Source organism: Oncorhynchus keta, chromosome 12, assembly GCF_023373465.1.
Source record: "Oncorhynchus keta strain PuntledgeMale-10-30-2019 chromosome 12, Oket_V2, whole genome shotgun sequence".
In the NCBI taxonomy this organism is placed as follows: domain Eukaryota; kingdom Metazoa; phylum Chordata; class Actinopteri; order Salmoniformes; family Salmonidae; genus Oncorhynchus; species Oncorhynchus keta.
In genome coordinates this window covers 30,924,576-30,948,864 of record NC_068432.1, presented here as the reverse complement: position 1 = coordinate 30,948,864, position 24,289 = coordinate 30,924,576, and the positions used below count along the sequence as shown (strand labels likewise).

The 24,289-nt window shown below is 42.4% G+C and overlaps 3 protein-coding genes across 11 annotated transcripts in view; all 3 read right to left on the bottom strand.

The window, feature by feature from the left end:
- Nucleotides 1-2,678: 2,678 nt before the first annotated feature.
- LOC118391313 (fibrous sheath CABYR-binding protein-like) lies at nt 2,679-10,677 on the bottom strand. 8 transcript variants are annotated; one of them, XM_052458002.1, is made up of 10 exons: nt 10,615-10,677; nt 9,465-9,569; nt 9,222-9,341; nt 8,874-8,928; nt 8,683-8,780; nt 6,613-6,704; nt 6,012-6,105; nt 4,156-4,993; nt 3,919-4,038; nt 2,679-3,564 (listed from the first exon to the last, which is right to left on the bottom strand). In XM_052458002.1, exons 7-9 carry the CDS (start codon nt 6,084-6,086, stop codon nt 3,950-3,952), a joined length of 1,002 nt encoding a protein of 333 aa, XP_052313962.1. In that variant the 5' UTR covers nt 6,087-6,105; nt 6,613-6,704; nt 8,683-8,780; nt 8,874-8,928; nt 9,222-9,341; nt 9,465-9,569; nt 10,615-10,677; the 3' UTR covers nt 2,679-3,564; nt 3,919-3,949. The 8 variants fall into 8 exon arrangements, with proteins under 8 accessions (XP_052313962.1, XP_052313964.1, XP_052313965.1 ...); XM_052458004.1 differs by having other exon boundaries at nt 9,222-9,322; XM_052458005.1 differs by lacking the exon at nt 10,615-10,677 and adding an exon at nt 10,326-10,531 and having other exon boundaries at nt 9,222-9,322.
- Nucleotides 10,678-11,508: 831 nt separating this feature from the next.
- The window catches only part of LOC118391312 (connector enhancer of kinase suppressor of ras 2-like), a 76,445-nt gene continuing 63,664 nt past the window's right edge, over nt 11,509-24,289 (bottom strand). For both annotated transcript variants that reach the window (XM_035782575.2, XM_035782576.2), the window contains 5 exons: nt 17,468-17,538; nt 17,156-17,256; nt 15,119-15,659; nt 14,541-14,752; nt 11,509-13,911 (listed from right to left, as the gene is read on the bottom strand). In XM_035782575.2, the coding sequence (XP_035638468.1) occupies nt 13,690-13,911; nt 14,541-14,752; nt 15,119-15,659; nt 17,156-17,256; nt 17,468-17,538 (1,147 nt within the window). In that variant the 3' untranslated portion in view covers nt 11,509-13,689. The remainder of the gene's footprint in view (nt 13,912-14,540; nt 14,753-15,118; nt 15,660-17,155; nt 17,257-17,467; nt 17,539-24,289) is intronic.
- LOC127906317 (uncharacterized) lies at nt 18,012-23,047 on the bottom strand. The gene is made up of 2 exons (XM_052458001.1): nt 22,871-23,047; nt 18,012-22,774 (listed from the first exon to the last, which is right to left on the bottom strand). Exon 2 carries the CDS (start codon nt 21,257-21,259, stop codon nt 20,282-20,284), a length of 978 nt encoding a protein of 325 aa, XP_052313961.1. The 5' UTR covers nt 21,260-22,774; nt 22,871-23,047; the 3' UTR covers nt 18,012-20,281.

The following is a 24,289-nucleotide window of genomic DNA, read 5'->3' as shown; positions in this document are numbered from 1 at the left end:
CATAATGGACAGTAAAGGATGGTGGCGGCTCAGGTGAGAGATTCGTCTGCTTGGGAAAATCAGATTATTTCCCAGATATTGAAATCAGGACATTATCAAGTGCAATTCACTTTGAACGAACTGAAACACTATTTGAAGAAGAAAATGAAGAAACACCAGAAGAGTGAGTGCCGGGAGGGAGGGGGGTGGTCAACCGTGCACATAATTAATTTAGGCTTGTCCAAAATTGTTTATTTTGAGTATCAGGCTGATTGTGGAGATTGTGGAGGTCTGTACACTCCAAAATGTATATTAACTTAGACAAAAAAATTATTGAGATGCCAATCTGTCATTAACATGCCACAAGCGACAAAAGCTCCAGCTGAATGTCATTGCCAGAATCCATAAATTAAATTGTGTAATGAAGCATATGTGTAACTGTATGAAGCAAAGGTCTTAAGTTAAAACATTCTACTGCAATGGTTTGAACCATGGAAACAATCTGAGTCTACAGATCCCTTGTGTGTATTTTAGATTGTATGACCCGGAGTGAAGGGTTTGAAAGGATGAAGTGTCTGGTTTAATGTGTTGATTTCCAGTGGTGGAAAAAGTTCTCAATTGTCATACTTGAGTAAAAGTAAAGATCCCATTATAGAAAATGACTCAAGTAAAAGTCACCCAGTAAAATTCTACTTGAGTAAAAGTCTAAAAGTATGTGGTTTTAAATATACTTAAGAATATTATATTATTATTAGTATAAGAAAGTAAATGTAATTGCTAATATATACTTAAGTATCAAAAATAAAAGTATAAATCATTTCAAATTCCTTATATTAAGCAAACTAGACGGCAACTCCAACACTCAGACATAATTTACAAATGAAGCATCAGTGTTTAGTGAGCCCACCGGATCAGTCTGTAGGGATGTACTCTTGATAAGTGTGTGAATTGGATTTTGGGGTTCTAGTCAAGATTCTAGCAGCTGTGTTTAGCACTAACTGAAGTTTATTTAGTGCTTTATCCGTAAAGCTGTCCCAACAGCAGAGCTTTCTTTTCAGCACCATGGAGTGAATCCACCGCTAAACATGGCTAACAGTGGAGCCTTGTCTGGCAGCGAAACAGTTCATTCAGCCTCATTTACTGCCTTTGAAAAAACCTAGCTGATATGGCTGACTTGCTTAAACAAATATGGTTTCTAATGACAATTGAGATGTACAAACTATGGCATAAGGGAACGACGAGCAGATAAGAGTTAATCCGTAATTTCGATTAAGACATTAATGAGCGAGCAATGATAACGTAGTCGATATAACTATTTGAAATGTACAATGACAGAATTCAGAACATTGGCCATTCTTACAGTATTCTCCCTGTATACCAAGTCAGAACCGTAGTATAAATAAAAGGGAGCATATAAGCAGACAATGAAAGCTCTTACAATATTCGATGATTACAGTTCTCTATATATTTTTATGTACATATTCATTCCTTTACACTTGTGTGTATAAGGTAGTTGTGACATTTTTAGGTTATATTACTTGTTAGATATTACTGCATAGTCGGAACTAGAAGCACAAGCATTTCGCTACACTCGCATTAACATCTGCTAACCATGTGTATGTGACAAATATATTTGATTTGATTCTAAAACAAGTTATAGGCTACATGTGCACCACCATGTCAGAACAGTAGGTTAAGTTATGGGGAAAGGGACCAAATTATTAAGGTGATGCACATGGGCTACTAACAGCTTACTACACAACATACACTTAGTATTACTTTCTTAGATAAGGCATACATAGCTCCATAGCATATTACATCATTTATGCAGCAGCATACAATACATTTTTGGACTCACCTTGTGCTGTGCTCACTTAAACAGGAAAGTGGTGCGGCGGTCCTTCTTGAGGGCAAATTTGGTCAAACTTTGCAATCAAAGTCTAGCATTCTCTGGATTGATGGTGCTTTCAAGACAACTGGGAACTCTGGGGGGGAAAAAACAGGGTTGAATCATGACATCAGTGATCTTCAGGTCGCAGCTCTAGAAAGAGGCCCGAGTTCCTGACTTAGAATTCCAAGTGAGATGACCTTTCAAAACGTATTTTTCCAGTCGGAGCTCAATTTTTTCCAGAGTTCCCAGTTGTCTTGAACTCACTGAAGTCTGAGATGTCCCAGTTCCCAGTTTTGGATACGGCAGAAGTCATGCTGGATTGACAGCATGGCCAATGTATTCAACCTTCTCTGGCCTATGATGTGTTGCAAGTGAATGTTAATCCTTTTAAACTTGGAAAAGAGAGCCTTAAACCCAGACTTGGACCACACACACCCTCTCCACTGAATAGCAGGCTAGGGATTGCTTAGCGAAATTTACAGTTAGCCACTCATTCCCTCTAAACCACTCATTATTGGTTTAATATAAGCTTATCATTATCTGGGAACTCTCTCTGAATTTGAAATAATCAAGTGTCCCTCATTCCAGTAAGTCCTTTTTGTAAACAACGTACTTCCTTCCCCTAAACATGGACTTCGTTCATACATATTCTGGTTTTGCCCGAAAGGCAGATATTAACACTATCGCCCTCTAGTGTTTGAAATCAAATACTCATATCATTCACAATTACTTTGCATGACTATCACAATACTTTATTTACCATTTGCACTTTTTCTCTGCTCTGATTAAAATGACAAAAAAAGGAAAATGAAGGAAAATGCCTTTATTCCCTATTTGGCAATTCTATTGCACCAAAGAACACACATCTGAAACATGATTATCATTGTGAAGATCAGGGCTGGGGTGATTTCAAATTGAAGGCAGTCGATTCGTGAAGTGATTTTCATTTATAAAAAAAGAAAAGAGGGAGTGATAAAACATGTAAAATATGTCCTCTTGACTGTACTGTAAAATAGCCTAATATATATATTTTAAAAAGTTTAAATATGTTGACAGTTCTATTAAAATACAAACAAATATGTTTGAAACATTTCCTTTTGAAAATACTAACTGACATCAAGTACAAGGACATTATTCCAATGATCCAAACACGCATATCAAACTGGCCAGTTCATAATGTAACATAACTTCCAGGTTCCTCTATGTGGGCTTATTTGTGAGTGTCTAACTTGTGCAAGAGCTGCACAAATCCATAAACATTGGGGTTTTACAAAAAGGTTCAACTCAGTAGTTATATAAAGTCTTACAAATGCTATAAAAACATGGATGTGTGTTAAAACGGCTCACTCGTTTACGAAATGCCACATGGAAAATATTTGCATAGACTGACCGGACTAATAACAGGCATTCACCACGTGAATGTGGCTGACAAAGAAAGTGACAGCATAGCCATGACCCAAGTAGTCCCAAGTAAAATATATATATATATATATATATTTAGTGTAATGGTCCAGTTTGGTTAGTAACATAATTTGTGGACTCCACAAATTGAGGCTGTTCTGAAGGCAAAGGGTGTTCTTAAATGTTTTGTACACTCCGTGTAAGCTCTGGTAAGTAAACCTTGTGTTGTGGTGGATGCAGATGATGGCCTGCACCCTGCTCTCTGTGGGTGTCTTTGTAAACTGCAAGCTCCTCTGCAAAGAAACACAAATGACACTAGAGTTCAAATTCAAATACTGTATGGGTGCGTCCTGATTCTCCATCCTTCTCTGTGTAATGAATTCAAATCGGATTGGTGAAAATTTTGTCCGGAGGCGGGAGTTTCCACCATTGGTAAATCCATGACAGGAAGTGTGCAAGTACACACTTGGGGAGAAGGGTGGAGAATCAGGACACACAGCCTGTGACTAACTGTTCCCAATCATTAAGGTAAAGAGAGAAATAGGCACCTGAAAAACTATAGTTGCTTTAACAAATCATATTATTTTCCCATTTCTGTGGTTTTCCCTTATCCTTCCCGTCCCTCCCACGTCTTTCCACACACCCACCTCCACCTTCTCCTTTTCCTCCTGTCGTTCTTCATCCACGTATGTTGTACAGGTCTTCATCCTCAGGGCTGACCTGGCCCAGGTCAACTAGCTTGGGGTCGGGTGCAAATTTGGGTTTCCCTGGAAATACCCAAAATATTTGCTTATTTCTTTATAGTCAACGTCAATATCTGATATTAAAAGAAGATGAAGCCAACCGCCTAGACTAAATTATCTTCACATTGATTTGTGACTCACCAGCAGTTACTATTACAATCCCAGATGGCTCCTCTGCTGGAGCTGGAGGAGCAGCCTCCTCAACAGGTGTAGATGCTGTCTCTTCAGCTGTAGGTGGGGCAGCAACCTCCTCAACAGGTGTAGATGCCGTCTCTTCAGCTGTAGGTGGGGCAGCAACCTCCTCAACAGGTGTAGATGCCGTCTCTTCAGCTGTAGGTGGGGCAGCAACCTCCTCAACAGGTGTAGATGCCGTCTCTTCAGCTGTAGGTGGGGCAGCAACCTCCTCAACAGGTGTAGATGCCGTCTCTTCAGCTGTAGGTGGGGCAGCAACCTCCTCAACAGGTGTAGATGCCGTCTCTTCAGCTGTAGGTGGGGCAGCAACCTCCTCAACAGGTGTAGATGCCGTCTCTTCAGCTGTAGGTGGGGCAGCAACCTCCTCAACAGGTGTAGATGCCGTCTCTTCAGCTGTAGGTGGGGCAGCAACCTCCTCAACAGGTGTAGATGCCGTCTCTTCAGCTGTAGGTGGGGCAGCAACCTCCTCAACAGGGGCAAGTGGAGGAATCTCTTCAGCAGAAGGCACAAGGGCCGTCTCAACAGACTCTTGCAACACCACTGCCTCAGCTGCAGCAGGCTCAGTGTCAATATAACCCTCTGCAGGGGCCACCTCTGTGGTGGGCTGAGGGGCAGGTTCAGCCTTGGATGGAACACCCTCCTCTATGGGGACTGGAGCAGACCCAGGTTCAGAGGGAGGAGCCTCGTCAACAGCAGGCATGACTGGTTCAGATGATCCAGCTTCAGGGAGGGGCTTTGCCTCAGGTATTTCTGTCTCAGGGATAGAGGTTGGTGGGGCTTGCTGCTTCTAAACAGGAAAACATTGGTCAAGTTGTGTTTAATCCATAAAAATATGCTTTTCAAACTAAACTTTCCAACTTCCGAGAGAGCTTTAAAACGGCTTGTTAGATTTATTAATCATTGACCTAGCTACACTGAACAAAAATACTGTATAAATGCAACATGTAAAGTGTTGTTCCCATGTTTCATGAGCTGAAATAAGAGCCCAGAAATGTTCCATATGCACAAAAATCTTATTTCTTTCTAATTTTGTGCACAATTTTTTTTACATCTCTGTTAGTGAGCATTTATCCTTTGCCAAAATAATCCATCCACATGACAGGACTGGCATATCAAGAAGCTGATTAAACAGCACGATCATTACACAGGTGCACCTTGTGCTGGGGACAATGAAAGGCCACTAAAATGTGAAGTTTTGTCACACAATACCACAGATGTCTCAAGTTGAGGGAGTGTACAATTAGCATGCTGACTCAAGGAATGTCCACCAGAGCTGTTCACATATAATTGAATGTTCATTTCTCTACCATAAGTTGCATCTGTTTTAGAGAATTTGTTAGTACGTCCAAACGGCCTCACAACCGCAGACCACGTGTATGGCGTTGTGTGGGCGAGCAGTTTGTTGATGTCAACGTTGTGAACAGAGTGCCATGGTAGCTGTGGGGTTATGGTATGAACAGGCATAAACAAACTACAGACAACGAACACAACTGCATTTTATCAATGGCAATGTGAATACCAAGATGAGACCCTGAGGCCCAGTTTTGGTAAGGTATCTTTGACCAACAGATGCATATCTGTTTTCCCAGTCATGTGAAATCCATAGATTAGGTCTAATTTATTTATTTAAATTGACAATTTCCTCATAACTCGGTAAAATCTTTTAAATTGCATGTTGCATTTATATTTTTGTTCAGTGTAGAATACTGCTAAATGCATTTTTTCCACAGCGAAATCAATTTGAGAACATAGAGTAGATGAAAAATAGCATCTATAATGTCAATAGTCTGTAACTCAAGACTGACAGTTGGGGGAGTTACTTCTTTGGGCTTTGATTTAAAGGTTGATGCCACATATGAGGTGGTGTAGGTTGGCTGCATACATCTTCTGCCCAGTCATCTGCAGAAGAAAAGCCACACATTGTTACAGATGTAGGATCTTAATTTGATCACTCTTTTGTTGCCGAGAATGTGCAGGAAATGGAAACTTGTACTGTAGTTTAGTTTTACAAAATTTCCACTTTGAAATATCAGACTTCAGTTGCCCTAAACGAAAAAGTTATCAACCCCTATGTCCACTAATTATAAGCAACATAATAACTCACATATCCTGTGCTGCTGAATTATTTTCCTGCTATAGCAAACTGGCTCAAATTAAAGATCTTACATCTGAATATGCCTATTGCATATCACAAATCCAGTTTCTGCTTTTAATTTTAGCTCATATGCACATGGATGTTACAAAACAAATTGACATACAAGAAAACTAGATATTGTGCCATAATACAAAATGTGTTTTAACATTCCAAAGTATTGGATCTCATGACATTTACTAGTGTGTAAAAAGGCCTCAGTGACAGTCGAAAGGAAGCTGTGGAATTGTTTTCTTTTTCCCTTTAATATGTACCTTTACAACAGTCACTGTCTGAGTGGGGTAGCACACGGCCATCCCAACAGTGACCATACCCAGAGGAACCCCCAACATCATCAGACGTGGCCCTGCAGGGGGAAAAGAAAAGTCAGCTACTCTACATAGTGGAACATGATACCAAAGAGACATTTGGCAACCTGCTTATTCAACCATTCTACTGCAAAGTGTACATTTTGGATTATCTACAGTGCCTATAGTTAGTCTACACCCCCTTGAACTTCGTGCACATTTTGTAGCATTACAATGTGGGATTAATATAGATTTCATTGTCATGATCTACACAACATACTCTGTCAAAGTGGAAGAAGAATTAGACCATTTTTTAAAGATTAATGAAAAATAAAACAATAATATACCTTGATTAGATAAGTATTCACACCCCACTGAGTCAATACATGTTATAAACACCCTTGGTAGCGATTACAGCTGTGTGACTTCTTGGGTAAGTTTCATTAGAACTTTGCACACCTGTATTGTGTGTATTTTTTAAACATTTTATTTCACCTTTATTTAACCAGGTAGGCTAGTTGAGAACAAGTTCTCATTTGCAACTGCGACCTGGCCAAGATAAAGCATAGCAATTCAACACATACAACACAGTTACACAGTTACACATGGAATAAACAAAACAGTCAATAATACAGTAGAACAAAAGAAAACAAGAAGTCTATATACAGTGAGTGCAAATGAGCTAAGGGAGTTAAGGCAATAAATAGGCCATGGTGTCAAAGTAATTACAATATAGCAATTAAACACTATATATAAACACTATATGGTAGATGTGCAGAAGATGAATGTGCAAGTAGAGATACTGGGGTGCAAAGGAACAAGATAAATAAATACAGTATGGTATTTGCCCATTATTTTTTTCAAAATTCTTCAAGCTCTGTCAAGGTGTTGGGGATCATGACAGCAATTTTTAAGTCTTGCCATAGATTCAAGCAGATTTGTCAAAACTGTAAATTGGCCACTCAGGGACATTCACTGTCTTCTTGGTATGCAACTCCAGTGTAGATGCTGCTTTGTGTTTTAGGTTATTGCCCTGTTGAAAGTTGAATTCCTCTCTCTGGTGTAAAGCAGACTAGTAGGTTTTCCTCTAGGATTTTGCCTGTGCTTAACTCCATCCTGTTTCTTTTTATCCTAAGAAAATTCCCCAGTCTTTGCCAAAGTCAAACATACCCATACCATGATGCAGAAACCACCATGCTTGAAAATAAGGAGGCAGTTCATCAGTGTTTTGTTGGATTTGCCCCAAACACACAGCTTTGCACCTAGGCCAAAAGGTTTATTCCTTTGCCATATTTTTCTGCAGTCTTACTTTAGTGACTTGTTGTAGTTTTGTTGTAGTTTTAAACGTTTTAAAATAATTGTATTCTGTAAATTGTTCTTCTTTTCACTGTCATTATTGTGGAGTCATTGCAATGTTGTTGATCCATCCTCAGTTCTCCAATCACAGCCATTGAACTCTGTAGCGGTTTTTAAAAATCACTAATGGCCTCATGGTGACATCCCTAAGCTGTTTCCTCCCTGTCCTGCAGCTTAGTTGATAAATTCTACTACATCTTTAAGGTGTCTGGGTAGTTTAATGCATCATCCACAGCATAAGTATTAACTTCACCAAGCTTAAAAGAGATATTCAATGTCTGATTTGTTATTGTTATCACTGCCATTCTTTGAGGTATTCGAAAAGCTCCCTGGTCTTTGTTCACTGAACAAACATAAATGCAACATGTAAAGTGAGGACCAACACTTTACATGTTGCGTTTATGTTTGTTCAGTGAACAAAGACCAGGGAGCTTTTCGAAGACCTCAAAGAATGGCAGTGGTCTTCTTGAGCTGAAATAAATAATCCCATACATTTTTCATATGCACAAAAAGCTTATTTCTCTCAATTTGTGCACACATTTGTTGACATCACCTATTTCAATCCTACTTTGTAGCTCAACAAAATATGCAAAAAGTTCAAGGGGGTGTAGACTTTGTATATGCACTATATAATAGACTGCTGGTCAATAATCTGGGGAGTATTCAGTAACTCATTATTACCTCTCCTTGCCAGGATCAGACTAGCTAACCTAGACTGTGATCACACTCTACCCTCGGGAAGAAACCAGGAGGAGGATCTCTCAGGAACTCATATGTATCTAGGTAAAATAGACATGAAAAACAAAGTTGTTAGAGATTGAGATACTAGAACAGACCTACTGATATGTCAACAGAACACCCCCACTCCTCACCGTGTCCAGCAGTATAGACTGTTACAGCTCCAACCTTGACAGAGGTATAAGCATTCTGGAAAAACAATGGTCAGAAATGAGTACAAAATAAAACTAACAGAGCTGAGATATTACAAAAGCTGCCATTTTCAGAAAGTCCCTCACCGTCTATTGATCTCATGGCATCTCTAACACAAAATGTGAGTTCTCATTAAAAGTAGACAATTACTATAACTGAACTAAAGAGCCACTCCAAAACTTCCAGCATGTCATTCTTAAAAACCCATATTGATGAATATTCAAATTAGCCAATACAACCAACAGTCAGCAGTGATAAGAGGCCATCAGAGCCATATAGTGTAAGTATACCTTAACGGCTCTAACATATGGCCCCAGCCCCACTCGGACCACACCCAGCCCACTCTGCAGATCTCCAGGCTGCTCATCCATGTAGTGTGTTACTGTAGGGTCTAGAGCATAGATGGACAACTAAGAACAGAACAATAGATCATCAATTGATCGTAAAATGCATACAGTAAGAAGCATGGTGGTAATAGTCAAGTACATCCCGGTTCTTGAGTAAATTGAACATCATCTTGGTCATTTGATTACCTCTCTAGGGGAGAGCTGCACGGTTTCTATTTTGTCCTCACTCATGGCATAAATTTGAAACGAGGCCATTCCCATTGCTGCGGAGATCGCCGCCAGCTTCACTACCTGCAGACACACAAACAGACTTTTGTCAAGATAGGAAAACTATGGACTACTTTAGGCCTATCTTATATTCACATCTCATCAGTTATTGAAGAGGCACAGTTGAATCTAATACAACACAGGCCTACACCCGTTTTGTGCCATCTAGTGCTAAAACTATGGACCTATAATTGGACAATATTCTACTGTAACTGATGATGAAAATGATAGAATAATTATAATTAGGCCTAATGGCAATTATAATACTGTTACGCATAGTATTACAATTATCAGAACAGTACTTTACTTCATGAAACCACGGTTGCAACATTTTTTAAAACTAAGAATGCAATATCAATGGGATACTGATCAAAGAGATAAGACATTGAACTTGTTGAGCAGGCCTCTTCTAGATTAAAATAATTAAATTGATACATTGAGGACAGGTTAAGAAGAGGTGACCTTTTTCGCATTGAAAGAGTAGGCTATCTATGCTAATCCTGAAATACAGGGAAACACTTGGCTACATCCATTCTATCTACTTTAAAATCCACATTCGTAGCGAACGTTAACTAGATATAATTTAGAGTCAGACCACAGCAATTTGCGTTTGGAGCTACAAGTTCTAAAAGATGCGTGTAGCAAACAATGTTGTATTCACGCAATTCTAATCGACATACACACATGTAAACGGGTACACTATTCGACCTTTTAAAAACAACATTCGAGTCCCAGTTCAAACTCAAGGAAAACATTGCTTAGGAAAGACTTGCAATGTACAAATACTCACTGGAGCCATTATGGTACCGGCAGTGTCCTACCAGTGGCGACCATGGACTAACTTTATCATAGGAAAACGCGATAAATCCTGTTAATCTGTAACCACTTTCGTGCCCTCAAAGGCACTGTGCTATCGTTACATCAAATATTTGTGTAACTATACCCAGATAGACCACTGCCCGTCTTTTCTAAGGGAACAAATTAGTCATAGTGGGCAGAACAAGCAAAGAGATGGACCGAGCCAAGCACGAGTTAGCGAGTTCCTATTGGCTCGTTCTAGTGTATCTACCTGACTCCTTGTTCTTCCATCATTGATTGGAATGAATCTTGGGTGCCGGTGTTGTGCCCAAAATTCCCCCCCTGACATAACCCCCCCTTTTATAATTTCCTTAATTTTGTGGCTAGGGTCAAATACTTTCTGTGTGGCACACACATCAGGGTCAAATACTTTCTATAGAACAAACTTCACGTCAGGATAGGCAACCGAAATGAATAATGATTGTATGTGTGTAGTAAAATGTTGGCAAGCAGAAAACATTTCAGAACAACTATGGCTGAGTTATTATCGGAGAGATGACTAATTTTAGCAAAGAGATGTATTTATAGACTAATAAAAATAAGGAGCGGATTTAGGTACGGGTGACATGGGCAGCCGCCCAGGACTTTCTGCTACTAAGATTGCCGGGGTCGGCACCGGGCCATACAAGCTAGAACCGCCACATACACTTGAAACAAATAGCCAAAACGAAAACTGCGGAAAATTTTCTGCTACTGAGATCAGTGAAATGTAGGCTAAACTGACAACTGGGTGAAGAGCAGAAATCTCAACTAGCAAGCAAGTCGCAGCACTGAAGAATGCAAAGGGGGGGGGGATTCTGGATAAGTAGAACAAGAGCACAAGTAGTTGAACCTTTGTGGTGGCGGTATCAGCTCCAGTGAGCTTCTGCCCAAGTTAAGCACTGTTTATTGGGTCAGTGAATAATGACCTCCACTAATAACAATGACATACACATAACAATGTTAATCAGTTTTCTTTATTTAGAGTATTGTTCTTCATTCCTGATCCTATCCTGGAAAAGCCTGCCCATTATGTGGGTCCCTATGAGCAGGGTTGAAGATCTGCTTTAGTTCAGAGTACTGTTTTTGTTATCGAAATAAATAGACATGAATGCATTTATTTGTGCAGTAATTCAGTTTATTGGTTTTACAACTTCAGTTTTACAACCTCGTACTGTATATATTTCTGAGAAACAAGAAGGCTACTTTTGATTCATAGGAAGAATAAATGTATTTCTCTTTCTTGATAACACTTTTTTAAATCAGTTAATGTACAGATAAACAGATAATAATATACTTCCAAAAAAGAGCAATATGTTCCTTTTTTTAATGTCGCAGTGCAACTTACATCTTAGCTACACACCTGCGCAGTTGTACTATGAGGTGCACACCTCCAAAATAACACAGTGGAACCCTGGACAGATTGGGCAGATTTAATGTACAATGTTTTAAAACATTGTGAGAACAATTACATTCTGGTTAAATGAAATACATTCTACAATACATGTACTGCTATTCATAAAATTTGAAAGTTGCAAGCAACAACTTGAGAGTAACTGCTGACACGTTTTATAAATGTTAGTAGCCTAAATGTCTAATATGACATGTAGCCAAACAATGCAGGGCCTGTGTAATCATACTGTATAATTTGAAGTAGATTATACTGTATAACAAATGTACTGACACCTAAAGGCATTTTAAGTATCAGGACACAACACTGGATGATAACTGGAAGTGAATTGAAGAAATGTCAATATCCTGCCAGGAATAAGGGAACATGTATTAAGCAGCACAAAGAAAAACAATATAATTGAAATTTGATAGAAATGACATATTCCATCACAGGTAAAAGAAAGTCCAGAAAAAAGGCCTAAAAAGAATCAACCAAGTATGTCAAACTTAAAAAATGAAAAATGTGTTATGAGTTGTTGATCATGTATTTTAGGCAGAAGGAATGCAAACACATTGAAGTACTACTTCTTAACCTGTAGAAATAAACAACTTAAGCAAATACAATTCGACACAATTTCTGGGATCCTTTTGAAAATAAGCCAGTACATTCACATAAAATCAACAGAGACACAGAAAGGGAACAGAATACATGAGCAAAACTCAAGACCTGAATCAACCCTGAAGATCAGGAGGTAACATCTGTGACAGGTGGAATGAAGCAAAAACAGTCATTCAGGAGACGCAATGCTTTTTGTCTTTTATATACTTTTTCTAAGAAAAATATAAGTAAAAAGATTCTGTCGTCACAGAATCTAAAGATTGCATTCACAAGTATATAGTTCACAGTTTTAAATAGAGGGTGCTGCTATGCAAACAATATCATATTTTTATTTAACACATTTCTCAACCTCAATGGCCACATGTACATGTTTACTACCATGCAGATGTTTGATTTCAAAAATAAATCTCACCAACAAATGCTATAATGATTGGCAAAATCAAAATAGCTACAAAGAGACATATCAATAAATGTAAAGTGTCATTCCGGTGAGCTGTGTTTGGCTAAACTACTTTGTTTAAATGTCAAACAAAATGTACATAATTATACATACATGTTAAACATGCAACATCCGTACATACAACAAAAAATGCGTAATAAAACCCTACTGAGCTTCATACACTAAAAGCCCAAATACCTCCATCTCTTTCTCTCACTCTCCCTTCCTCACACACCCCTGTCCTCTCCACACTTATACAAACATACAGTGCGCACCCTTTTACAAAGATTGAGGCTTTCTTTCTGGGGGCTCAGGGTCACACAGTAACATGTTGGCCCAGTAGGGGGGTGCATTGTTGTAATCAGAATGATGCCTATAGCCCGTCGCTACATAGCTCTCTCTTCAAGCAGCATTGAAGGGGAAATAAGAAATGAAATAAAATCAAAGCTTGCTTCCTCTTAAGCAAGGAAATAAATAACAAAAATGAGAATCGAAGAAAAAAATGCACTGCATCAGCCAAAAACAGTTCTTGTCTTCTTTTTGTTGTTAAGTTCTCTTGCAATCTATCATCTGTTGCATTTTCTGTTTTGAAGATAATAATGAAGAAGGATAGTTTCTCCACACATGCAGAATGGCACCCCGTGGGAGCCTTATTTTATCCAATATACAGTATATACACCGACCGTAACTCTCTTCTGTTTGATCTCAGTGCAGTATGTACACATATTACAGTGATTGGTTTGTCAGTTCATTTGCTGTGAATGGTGACGGTAGACCCTGGCTGCATCGACGATTGGGGGGGAAAGAGATGATTGCATGATTCCACAGTGTCTTCCTGTTACTCTGTATCTGAGCACTCAAACGTGAGTTTCGATGAAGGAGTGGGTGTGCATCATCAGAGGTGGAGACAGGGGTGAGAGGTCGGACCCCTCAGGGTGAGACTCTGTCGGGGCAGAGCTGAACTCACAGATGTCCACAAAAAGCTCATGGTGTTGCTGCTTCCACTCCTGGAACTTCTGGGAGTTTAGACCGGGGTCGTCCAGCACTTGGCTGATAATGGCCAGATCACCCTCTTTGGCCTGTGGGACACATCAGTTAGTGTTTGGCTTACATACCACCTAAATGACCCCACTCATATGCCACCTCCCTCAAATCGCTATAGACAGCCACCTGCTGGACCTGTAACATCCTATACCATTCATATTTGCCCTTTGCAGTGTTTTCCCTAAGCGCTGGCCGTTGGCTAACCAGCTGATAACAGACTGATTATTGTCCGGCTACTTTTTCCACTTCATAAATTAACTAGGCTTCTTTTCATTTAAAAGTTTAAATTCGCTAGTCAGAAAAGTCATTATAGCCTTCTCCCCCTAGAATAAACAATATGCATCTTCTAGTGCCCTATTGGTAGGAAAGGCGCCTGTCAGTCATAAAGCGAGCGATGACAGGGAAACACTGCTGGTTTGTCAGTCTGCTGTCTGTCCCGACTCTCGGTACATGCTTCTTCATCGTCTCCTGTGAGTGAATTTACACGCCCCATGTAATGTAACTGGTAACGATGACTTGAAATCTATTTAATTTTTGTTTTGTGGCACATTCAACTATTTTATTTCATGTATTTTATATAGCCAGCCACGGAGTGGCTTGGGGAAAACACTGCCTATGACTGCCCCACAGCCTGCCCTGTGGCTGTGTCCCTTCCTCTCCGTACCTTGAGCGTGCTGCGCAGGGCACGAATGCGGTGCAGCTTGTCATTGATGACAGGGTCATTGCAGCGCTTGACGAAGGAGCGTCTGAACTCCTGTTTGGTCGAGGGCCTCTGCTCCCCCAGGGCAGACAGGCTGGCCTGCTCTATGGAGCGATACAGCTCATGAAAGCCATCCACTCCCTCATGATCATGGCCTCGCTCTTTAGACCGAGAATCTGAGCGGGGAAATTAGGACAGGATTTCAAAGCTCTGTACTAAACCTTATTCAACCAATTTAACTTGGATAAAAGCTTTACAAAGTACCTTGTCTAGGGTTTGTGAACTTTCAATAAATTCCCTGATTTTCCAGAAATAGTGGTTGGAGGATCCAGGTTTTCTATGTACTCCTAATTCCAGGAATTGTCCAACTGGGATTTCGGGAAAACCAGGGAATTTATTGAAAGTTCACAGAATTTTGCAACCCTAACCATGTCATCAAATGAATATATAATCAAGGCATAACCAGGTATATGTGTATTTTTTAAACTGTAACTTGAAATCCGAGGAGTCCTAAAGAGAAGCCTGGCGAGTGCAGGAAGTACCTTGTTTTTTTTTGGAGTTGTGCTTTCTGAATGGCACCTCATCGTCATCACTCCTCTCCTCTGAGGGTCCTGCTGGGCGCAGGCTGCCCTTGGTGCCCTGCACGTCCCTGTTCCGGGGCAGGCTCTGGCTGCGTTGCTTATGTGTACAGTGGTGGAGGCGCTGCTCACGCTCCTCTATGTCCACCAATGGGAAGGGCCCATCTCTGTCAGGTTGCCGGCGCCTCTGGGCGGGCAGCGTGGCCTGACGCCGGCGCTCGGGGGACATGAGCAGCTGACCCATTCCCATGTGGCCACTGCCGTAGCCACCGTCGCCCCTGTCACCCTCCCCCGGCACCGTCTGCAGGAAGTGGAGGCCCGAGCTGGTGAGAGGCGTCTCAATCAGGTCCTGCCAGGAGCGGCGTTGGGTGTCACGGAGGGTGGGGCGGCAGCTGGAGGAGTGGGTGCTCCCGGGGACGTCCGGACGGGAATCCTCAGCAGAGGAGTGGGAGTACGTGGACTCACTGGAGAAGTGGCGCTCAGGGAACGGACTGGAGGAGTTCACCTGGAAGGGCACCAGTGGACAGAGGTATTTAATGATAGGGTCATTATGTATTGTATGCGTGTACGCATAAGTGTGCGTATCAGTGGAGGCTCCTCAGAGGAGGACAATCCTCCTCAGTGAATTTCATTAAAAAAAATGTTTTTAAACATTTAAAAAGTTATCCTTTTTAGATAAAACTGAACTAAATATATTCATATGTCACCAAATAATTGATTAAAAAACACAGTTTTCCAATGAAGGTCTACAGTAGCCTCAACAGCACTCTGTAGGGTAGCACCATGGTGTAGCCGGAGGACAGCTAGCTTCCGTCCTCCTCAGGGTACATTGACTTCAAATGGTCCTCACCCCCTTCCAGTAATCATGACAACTTCCAGAGGTCAACCTCCAACCTATCAGAGCTCTTGCAGCATGAACTGACATGGTGTCCACCCAATCAAAGGATCAGACAATGTATATATTACTGAAAGCATAAGCTACAGCTAGGAGAGACTCAAGGAGAGAGAGAAAGACTATATTAATTTCATTAAAAAAACAAAAACACTTTCAGTTTCACAAATGCAGCTAGCTAGTTTGGCCTACTCAAACACCCTGCTCAAACAGAGGGATGCTATGTTAGCTAGCTGGCTATGACTATCCAACACACACTGGAACTCTTCCAAGTCAAGGTAACTTTTGGTTTCACTCATTTATTGCCACCAGGACCCGCCCGTGTAACTGCTAAACTGCTTACTGACTATACACTGTAACGTTACTGCATGATTGTAGTCGGTTTACTAACGCATTAGTTCTATACGCGATGTTGTCTATGATGTTACTTTAGCTAATATGGTGACAATAATGTAGGTTGTGTGTAGCGGTTAGGATACGATTTGGCTTGGAAAGGTTTTTTTCGCCTGGTCACATACAGCTGATGTGTTGTGCATTGAAGTCCACATACGAAGGGAAAAGGTGAGAGAGGGAGAGCACATAGATGCGAGAAAGAATACAACGTGGCCGCTATGAAATTTAACTGTGTTTACGTGTGATCTGGGGTGCATTCATTTAGCTGATTCTGTCGAAAAACATTTCTTAAACAGAAGCAAACGGAACGAAAATGGGAATAAACTTACCTGAATTTGTCCAATAGAAACTCTCGTTTGTAACTGTTTGACTAATGATTACACCCTAGATCAGCTAGATGCAGGCAAGAGTGTGCAAGGCGGTTTTGAATGTGTCACTATATGTCCATGTGTCAGTGTCTTTTCTCTCTACCTGTAGCAAACTCATGATGGGTATAGGGAAAATTAGAGTATCATATAGTACTGTAGCTTAAACCTATCAATGTTACATTGAACTGAGTGAATAGAATATGAATGACAGTCATCCAATATGCTATAATAGAAATAAGGCCATGCTTGTGAAAAGAATAATTCCCCTCCCTCATCTTAAATAGCACCGACTGCCACTGGTGTGTATGTGTGTGTGTTCCAGAATGTGGACCAGATGCCTGCACTCACAGATGGGGTGCGGTGGTAGGTATCACAGCGTGATGACATGCCCTCTTGTTTCAGGGTCATAGAACCATCAATCTCATCCTGGTCACTCTCACTCCAGTAATCTGAAACACACATCAAAGTTGAACATCAATGAGATAAACAGCTTGGGTGACCTCATCCATGCCAATACTGTCAGTATTGCACTACAGTACAATAGGTATTGATCTAACACACTTATGTAACATTTTACGTCAATGTCCTAAAATCACTAAATTTCCACATCACAACAGGATGTTGTCTGATGTCATTAAACATCTAGTCAGATTGTCCTACCTTCATCAGGGCGAGAAACTTTATCGTCGGGTGTGTAGCCAATCGCTGCCAGCCCCAGCCGGTTCATCCATCTAAAATGGGTAAGAAGACAGGGTGCAGATACACAACATGAGATGGTTAATCGACTAACTGATACCATACTGGGAGTGCTAGGAAGTTTGAAATGTGTTGTGTTGCCAGACTTGCCACCTGAACAAATCAGTTGGAGGGGCCTTTGATTTCCACAGACGGACCATTTTTTCATGCGACCCTTTTCATGCGACCTATGTGTGCACGCACTTGCATACATTTTTTCAATGAATGTAATAGTAAAGACCATAGGCAGCTCGTGAATTTCAAGTTTGGGGAAGCTTACAATTCATCCTACCATTTCTACCGATCTGAGTGCCAGTTATGATTATTTTTAAATGCACATTTCATGGAACAGTTTCATTTAAAAAAATGGTTAATCATAAAAATCTGAAGTTTGCCATAAATTATACAAATCTAAAACTATGGAGAGAACACTAGCATCTGTCATAGACACACTGATACACTGCGAAACATTAGTGACTAAAGAAATGAGAGCATAGAACTCAGAGATAGCCTACAGGCCAATGCAGCAGTGGGCTGCATTTAGTAAAAAATACAGTTGAAGTCAGAAGTTTACATACACCTAAGCCAAATACAATTAAACTCAGTTTTTCACAATTCCTGACATTTAATTCGAGTAAAAATTATTCTCCGTCTTAGGTCAGTTAGGATAACCACTTTATTTTAAGAATATGAAATGTCAGAATAATAGTAGAGACAATTATTTATTTCAGCTTTTATTTATTTCATCACATTCCCAGTGGGTCAGGAGTTTACAAACACTCAATTAGTATTTGGTAGCATTGCCTTTAAATTGTTTAACTTAGGTCAAACGTTTCAGGTAGCCTTCCACAAGCTCCCCACAATAAGTTGGGTGAATTTTGGCCCATTCCTCCTGACAGAGCTGGTGTAACTGAGTCAGGTTTCTAGGCCTCCTTGCTCGTATGTGCTTATTCAGTTCTGCCCACATATTTTCAAAGGGATTGAAGTCAGGGCATTGTGATGGCCACTTCAATACCTTGACTTTGTTGTCCTTAAGCCATTTTGCCACAACTTTGGTAATATGCTTGGGGTCATTGTCCATTTGGAATACCCATTTGCGACCAAGCTTTAACTTTAACCTGACTGATGTCTTGAGACGTTGCTTCAATATATCCACATAATCTTCCTGCCTCATGATGCCATCTATTTTGTGAAGTGCACCAGTCCCTCCTGCAGCAAAGCACCCCCTCAACATGATGCTGCCACCCCCGTGCTTCACGGTTGGGATGGTGCAAGCATCCCCATTTTTCTTCCAAACATAACGATGGTCATTATGGCCAAATAGTTCTATTTTTGTTTCATCAGACCAGAGGACATTTCTCCAAAAAGTACGATCTTTGTCCCCATGTGCAGTTGCAAACCGTAGTCTGGCTTTTTTATGGCGGTTTTGGAGCAGTGGCTTCTTCCTTCCTGAGCGGCTTTTCAGGTTATGTCGATATAGAACTCATTTTACTGTGGATATAGATATTTTATACCTGTTTCCTCCAGCATCTTCACATTGATTTGCACTTTTCGCACCAAAGTATGAAAAGAGCTAGAACGCATCACCTTCCTGAGCAGTATGATGGCTGCGTGGTCCCATGGTGTTTATACTTGTGTACTATTGTTTGTACAGATGAAAGTGGTGCCTTCAGGCGTTTGGAAATTGCTCCCAAGTCTACCATTTATTTCTGATGTCTTGGCTGATTTCTTTTGATTTTCCCATCATGTCAAGCAGAGGCACTGAGTTTGAAGGTAGACCTTGAAATATATCCACAGGTATACCTCCAATTGACTCAAATGTTGTCAAATAGCCTATGAGAATTTTCCAAGCTATTTAAAGGCACAGTCAACTTAGCGTATGTAACTTCTGACCCACTGGAATTGTGATAGTGAATTATAAGTGAAATAATCTGTCTGTAAACAATTGCTGGAAAAATGACTTGTGTCATGAACAAAGTAGATGTCTTAACCAGTTTGCCAAATTTGTGGAGTGGTTGAAAAATGAGTTTCAATGACTCCAACCTAAGTGTATGTAAACTTGACCTGTTTTAGGCTGGGTTTCTGTACAGCAACTTTGATATATCAGCTGATGTAAGAAGGGCTATATAAATCAATTAGATTTTATTTAAACTTCCGACTTCAACTGTATATATATATATTTTTCTTTCTGTTTTGCATGTTATTTTGGCATTAATACGTGTCACATACCAATGTAATTACTTATTTTTTTATGAGTTAATAAAGCCGCTGTCACGGTTTTCATATGGTGAAGGAGAGTCGGACCAAACTGCAGCGTGTATATTGCGATCCATGTTAAATCAAACAACGTAAACACGAATAAACACAAACACTACAAAACAATAAACGAAACGAAAACCGAAAACAGCCTATACTTGTGTCAACTAACACAGCACAAGGACATCAAAACACTCAGGACAATCACCCACAATACAACCAAAGAATATGGCTGCCTAAATATGGTTCCCAATCAGAGACAACGATAAACACCTGTCTCTGATTGAGAACCACTTCAGACAGCCATAGACTTTCCTAGAACACCCCACTAAGCTACAATCCCACTAAGCTACACACCACATACAAAAACCCACGTCACACCCTGGCCTGACCAAATACATGAAGAAAAACACAAAATACTTCGACCAGGGCGTGACAGAACCCCCCCCCCCCTAAGGTGCGGACTCCCGAACGCACCTCAAATCAATAGGGAGGGTCCGGGTGGGCGTCCGTCCATGGTGGCGGCTCCGGCGCGGGACGTGGACCCCACTCAGTCAATGTCTTAGTCCCCTCTCCTTGCGTCCCTAGATAGTCCACACTCGCCGCCAACCATGGCCTAGTATTCCTCACCCAGAACCCCACTAGACTGAGGAGCAGATCGGGACTGAGGGGAAGCTCGGGACTGAGGGGAAGCTCGGGACTGAGGGGAAGCTCGGGACTGAGGGGAAGCTCGGGAGTGAGGGGAAGCTCTGGGCTGAGGGGCTCTGGCGCCGGACAGGCGGGAGACTCCGGCAGCGGCGCCGGACAGGCGGGAGACTCCGGCAGCGGCGCCGGACAGGCGGGAGACTCCGGCAGTGGCGCCGGACAGGCGGGAGACTCCGGCAGTGGCGCTGGACAGGCGGGAGACTCCGGCAGCACAGGAGCGGCGAGGCGCACTATAGGCCTGATGCGTGGTGCTGGCACTGGTGGTACTGAACCGAGGACACGCACAGGAAGCCTGGTGCGGGGAGCTGCTACCGGAGGGCTGTGGTGTGGAGGTGGTACTGGATAGACCGGACCGTGCAGGCGCACTGGAGCTCTTGAGCACCGAGCCTGCCCAACCTTACCTGGTTGAATACTCACGGTCGCCCTGCCAGTGCGGCGAGGTGGAATAGCCCGTACTGGGCTATGTAGGCGAACCGGAGACACCGAGCGCAAGGCTGGTGCCATGTAAGCCGGCCCAAGGAGACGCACTGGGGACCAGATGCGTAGAGCCTGCTTCATGGCATTTGGCTCGATGCTCAATCTAGCCCGGCCGATACACGGAGCTGGAATATACCGCCCGCACTGGGGACACCGTGCGCACCACTGCATAACACGGTGCCTGCCCGGTCTCTCTAGCCCCCCGGTAAGCACATGGAGTTTGCGCAGGTCTCCTACCTGGTGTTGCCATACTCCCTGTAAGCCCCCCCCCCAATACATTTTTGGGGCTGATTCCCGGTCGTGCTTGCTTCGCCAAACTCATTCTCCTGTAACCTTCCGCGCACTGCTCCATCGAATCCCAGGCGGGCTCCGGCACTCTCCCTGGGTCGACCACCCACCTGTCTATCTCATCCCAAGAAGTATAGTCCACACTGTACTCCTCTTTGGGCTGCTCCTGTTTCCTCTTCTCCTGCTGCACCTTTGGGCGGCTACACTCCCCTGGTTTAGCCCAGGGTCCTCTCCCGTCAAGGATTTCCTCCCATGTCCAGAAATCCTTAATACGCAGCTCCTCTTTGGGCTGCTCCTGCCTGTTGACACGCTGCTTGGTCCGTTTACGGTGGGTGATTCTGTCACGGTTTACATATAGTGAAGGAGAGTCGGACCAAACTGCAGCGTGTATATTGCGATCCATGTTTAATCAAACAACGTAAACATGAATAAACACAAACACTACAAAACAATAAACGAAACGAAAACAGCCTATACTTGTGTCAACTAACACAGCACAAGGACATCAAAACACTCAGGACAATCACCCACAATACAACCAAAGAATATGGCTGCCTAAATATGGTTCCCAATCAGAGACAACGATAAACACCTGTCTCTGATTGAGAACCACTTCAGACAGCCATAGACTTTCCTAGAACACCCCACTAAGCTACAATCCCACTAAGCTACACACCACATACAAAAACCCATGTCACACCCTGGCCTGACCAAATACATGAAGAAAAACACAAAATACTTCGACCAGGGCGTGACAGCCGCATACAAACATGTTCTCTGTTTTGCTTTCTTGAGTAAGACAGCATCAAAATGCATGTTTTTTTCAGCCTAGTCCAGCGTATTCTGTGGTGGTGGGGCAGCCAGCGGAAAATAAAGAGCATTGGGGTTGGTAATGTTCTCTAGTTGCGCCGTGATTGGCTCAGTGTTCTGTCACTGATGGGGACACTACATCACCACAAAATCTACAGGTAGAGCTTGGAATTTAAGCCCCTTGGGTGCTGCCGTAGACTTACATTGGAAGTGCCCTTCCAAGAAGTCTCATGGTCATTGGCCAAAGATAAAATGACGTCAAATCACGTTATATCTACCGTAGCTTTGATTGGACCAATCATGTCAACATCATACGGGGCGGCAGGGTAGCCTAGTGGTTAGAGCATTGGACTAGTAACCGAAAGGTTGTGTGGGGGCTGTGCTTTGGCAAAGTGGGTGGGGTTATATCCTTCCTGTTTGGCCCTGTCTGGGGGTGTCCTCGGATGGGGCCACAGTGTCTCCTGTCCCCTCCTGTCTCAGCCTCCAGTATTTATGCTGCAGTAGTTTGTGTCGGGGGGCTAGGGTCAGTTTGTTATATCTGGAGTACTTCTCCTGTCCTATTCGGTGTCCTGTGTGAATCTAAGTGTGCGTTCTCTAATTCTCTCCTTCTTTCTTTCTCTCTCTCGGAGGACCTGAGCCCTAGGACCATGCCCCAGGACTACCTGACATGATGACTCCTTGCTGTCCCCAGTCCACCTGGCCATGCTGCTGCTCCAGTTTCAACTGACCTGAGCCCTAGGACCATGCCCCAGGACTACCTGACATGATGACTCCTTGCTGTCCCCAGTCCACCTGGCCATGCTGCTGCTCCAGTTTCAACTGTTCTGCCTTGTTATTATTCGACCATGCTGGTCATTTATGAACATTTGAACATCTTGGCCATGTTCTGTTATAATCTCCACCCGGCACAGCCAGAAGAGGACTGGCCACCCCACATAGCCTGGTTCCTCTAGGTTTCTTCCTAGGTTTTGGCCTTTCTAGGGAGTTTTTCCTAGCCACTGTGCTTCTACACCTGCATTGCTTGCTGTTTGGGGTTTTAGGCTGGGTTTCTGTACAGCACTTTGAGATATCAGCTGATGTACGAAAGGCTATATAAATACATTTGATTTGATTTGAAGTTCAAATCCCTGAGCTGACAAGGTACAAAATCTGTCATTCTGCCCCTGAACAGGCAGTTAACCCACTGTTCCTAGGCCCTCATTGAAAATAAGAATTTGTTCTTAACTGACTTGCCTAGTAAAATAAAGGTACATTTTTTTTATTTTTTTTTTTACTTTCAAAATCTTAGCTAGAAAGCTAGCAGTCATCATCATGCATCAAGTCGGCAATCTACTGGAAAATCCCTTTCAATCCTTGTCATATGAAGAGAAATTATAGATAAAAACGTATCGGTGCTCATCGGCCATTGGACATAAACATAACACAACAAGTTGGAAATTACAAATTCAACAATGAGTGCTAAGGCGCCACTACAGTCCCGGGTTCGATCCCAGGCTGTGTCACAGTCGGCTGTGACCGGGAGACCCATGAGGCGGTGCACAATTGGCCCAGCGTCGTTAGGGAAGGGTTAGGGGAGGGATGCCCTCATCGTGCTCAAGCAACTCCTTGTGGTGGGCCGGTCACCTGCAAGCTGACTCTGCCAGCAGCATACCACCCTGCATACTACTGCTGGCTTGCTTCTGAAGCTAAGCAGGGTTGGTCCTGGTCAGTTCCTGGATGGGAGACCAGATGCTGCTGGAAGTGGTGTTGGAGGGCCAGTAGGAGGCACTCTTCCCTCTGGTCTACAAAAATATCCCAATGCCCCAGGGAAGTGATTGGGGACACTGCCCTGTGTAGGGTGCCGTCTTTCGGATGGGAAGTTAAACGGGTGTCCTGACTCTGAGGTCATTAAATATCCCATGGCACTTATTGTAAGAGTAGGGGTGTTAACCCAGGTGTCCTGGCTAAATTCTCAATCTGGCCATCAAACCATCACGGTCACCTAATAATCCCCAGTTTACCATTGGCTCATTCATCCCCCTCTCCCCTGTAACTATTCCCCAGGTCGTTGCAGCAAATGAGAATGTGTTCTCAGTCAACTTACCTGGTAAAATAACGGATAAATAAAATAAAATACATTTGGTTGTCAGTTCGACAGTGTTTCCTCTGACACATTGTTGCGGCTGGCTTCTGGGTTAAGCGAGCAGTGCGGCCTTGCTCTCGACCTTCACC

Coding starts and splice junctions, on each gene's coding strand:
- LOC127906317 (XM_052458001.1), bottom strand. CDS start 21,259: ATGTATTGGGGGGGGGGCTTACAGGGAGTATGGCAACACCAGGTAGGA.
- LOC118391313 (XM_052458002.1), bottom strand. CDS start 6,086: ATGCAGCCAACCTACACCACCTCATATGTGGCATCAACCTTTAAATCA. Junction 4,994..6,011: donor AAGAAGTAACTCCCCCAACT/GTCAGTCTTGAG, acceptor TTTCCTGTTTAG/AAGCAGCAAGCCCCACCAAC. Junction 4,039..4,155: donor GATTGTAATAGTAACTGCTG/GTGAGTCACAAA, acceptor GGGTATTTCCAG/GGAAACCCAAATTTGCACCC.